Source organism: Triticum urartu, chromosome 2, assembly GCF_003073215.2.
Source record: "Triticum urartu cultivar G1812 chromosome 2, Tu2.1, whole genome shotgun sequence".
Classification (NCBI taxonomy): Eukaryota; Viridiplantae; Streptophyta; class Magnoliopsida; order Poales; family Poaceae; genus Triticum; species Triticum urartu.
The window spans coordinates 667,661,130-667,662,865 of NC_053023.1; the positions used below are offsets into that span (position 1 = coordinate 667,661,130).

At 43.0% G+C, this 1,736-nt stretch overlaps 1 protein-coding gene across 1 annotated transcript; it reads left to right on the forward strand.

The window, feature by feature from the left end:
- Positions 1–1,055: 1,055 nt before the first annotated feature.
- LOC125533973 (putative lipid-transfer protein DIR1) lies at positions 1,056–1,736 on the forward strand. Its single transcript, XM_048697290.1, has one exon. It carries the CDS (start codon positions 1,150–1,152, stop codon positions 1,465–1,467), a length of 318 nt encoding a protein of 105 aa, XP_048553247.1. The 5' UTR covers positions 1,056–1,149; the 3' UTR covers positions 1,468–1,736.

Consider the following 1,736-nt stretch of genomic DNA (forward strand, 5'->3'; position numbering starts at 1 on the left):
CATGTGTACTGGGTAGCGGTGGAGATGGCCGGCAGCAAAATATCTTATTGGCATAAACAATGGACGCTTTTCATTTAGGCTGGAGCGCCGGTCGACGTCCCGGGCAAATATCCACGCCTTGGAATGTTATCATGCTATGCGACGTGATTTGCTTGTTCGCCTAACTTCCAACAGCATTACTGAATTAAGTCGGCAAAAGCTAGCGCAGCCCCGATCAAGCCGGTTTTTCTATGGTAAGAAGAAAATACCTCAAGCTACAGTTGGTGCATGCATGCATCCAGCTGCAGTGTGTAATGCTTCAAGCTAGCCAACGTCCTTGTCTAATTAATTGACTAGGAGCAGGTGCTTTTTGTTTACATTTCGAAGGGGAGGACACGAAATGTACACATGCCTTTTAAGGACTTCCAAATTAACAATCCATAACATTAATATATGACCATAGGCCAAGAGGGTGATGTTTCTTCGTTATAGATCATCCCGTTTGATTAACTATGAATACATCACCCTCTTTTCAAACACAAAATAACTGTGAACACATGGTACGTACAAGCTAAAACACATACTAGCAAAATCGGCATGCGAGAAGTAATGGAGTCATTCCTATAATTCGGCAGCAGAACATATGCCATAAAAGTTTCAGTGCCTATCTCAATCAACTGGTCAGTTAAAACATTCGATCTTCAAATGTTATCATGAGCCATCTTTCTTTTACTAAAAACTTATTTGTTTAGAGGCATAAAAAAGGAAATTCAAAAAATCAATTTATACCATTGCGAACGACTGACCTTTGCGGCTTACTCCTCATGTTGCATTATGGAGATTTTTGCACCAATCTTACAAAAGAAATCAGTAATGCTTCATTACATATCTCTGTTGCCAACTATGGTAGTCGTTATCGTTCATAGTGGGTTTAAGTGCATTTTCCTTTTTTCTCATGATAAGACGATTGTGCTTCTACATGTGGGCAGCACTTCGCGCGCCTAAGTTCTTGCTTGATGCATAACACACACTTCATGAACATAGCGGCCTGCCACTATAAATAGAGCCACGCACCAAACATTCATCTCACACATTCCCAAAGTAAAATCTAGGTAAGACCAAAATCTCAGCTAGCCATCCACTAGATACAAAATAATAGTACCAGCAGCCATGGCTAAGTCACACACAATGGTTGCGGCATTGTTACTTGTCATGGCAGTGTCCCTCGCTGCACTAGAGGGTGTTCATGGCGTCTGCGGCATGTCAAATGATGAATTCAAGCTTTGCCAGCCCGCGGCGGCAGTGAATAACCCGACGGACAGTCCATCAGCTGAGTGTTGTGCTGCCCTTGGGAAGGCCAACCTATCATGCATCTGCCGCTACAAGGGCATCGCCGGCATATGGCTGAGAATGTACCACATCGATGCAAACCGCGCCATGGCGCTACCCGGTAAGTGCGGTCTCACCATGCCAAACAACTGCTCTTGATGATCGGATGTACTACCCATAAGCATCTGGCAGGTGTCAATCGCTCTACATAAGCTTCGACACTTATATGGCTAAATAAGTGGAGGGGCACTTGGAAAGGCATTGTGCTACTCGGTCTTATTGTTATAGTATGATTTGAAAGTGTGATTATCGCATTAAGCTCTTGGTAAAAAATAATGCATGTTATACCCAAAATGTAAGGATGGCAAAATCGCCTTGCATGTTGTTCCATCAATTTAAGATCATATAATGGTGTTGTTCGTGTCAAA

Excerpts from the sequence above, each read along its gene's own strand:
- LOC125533973 (XM_048697290.1), top strand. The coding sequence starts at position 1,150 with ATGGCTAAGTCACACACAATGGTTGCGGCATTGTTACTTGTCATGGCA.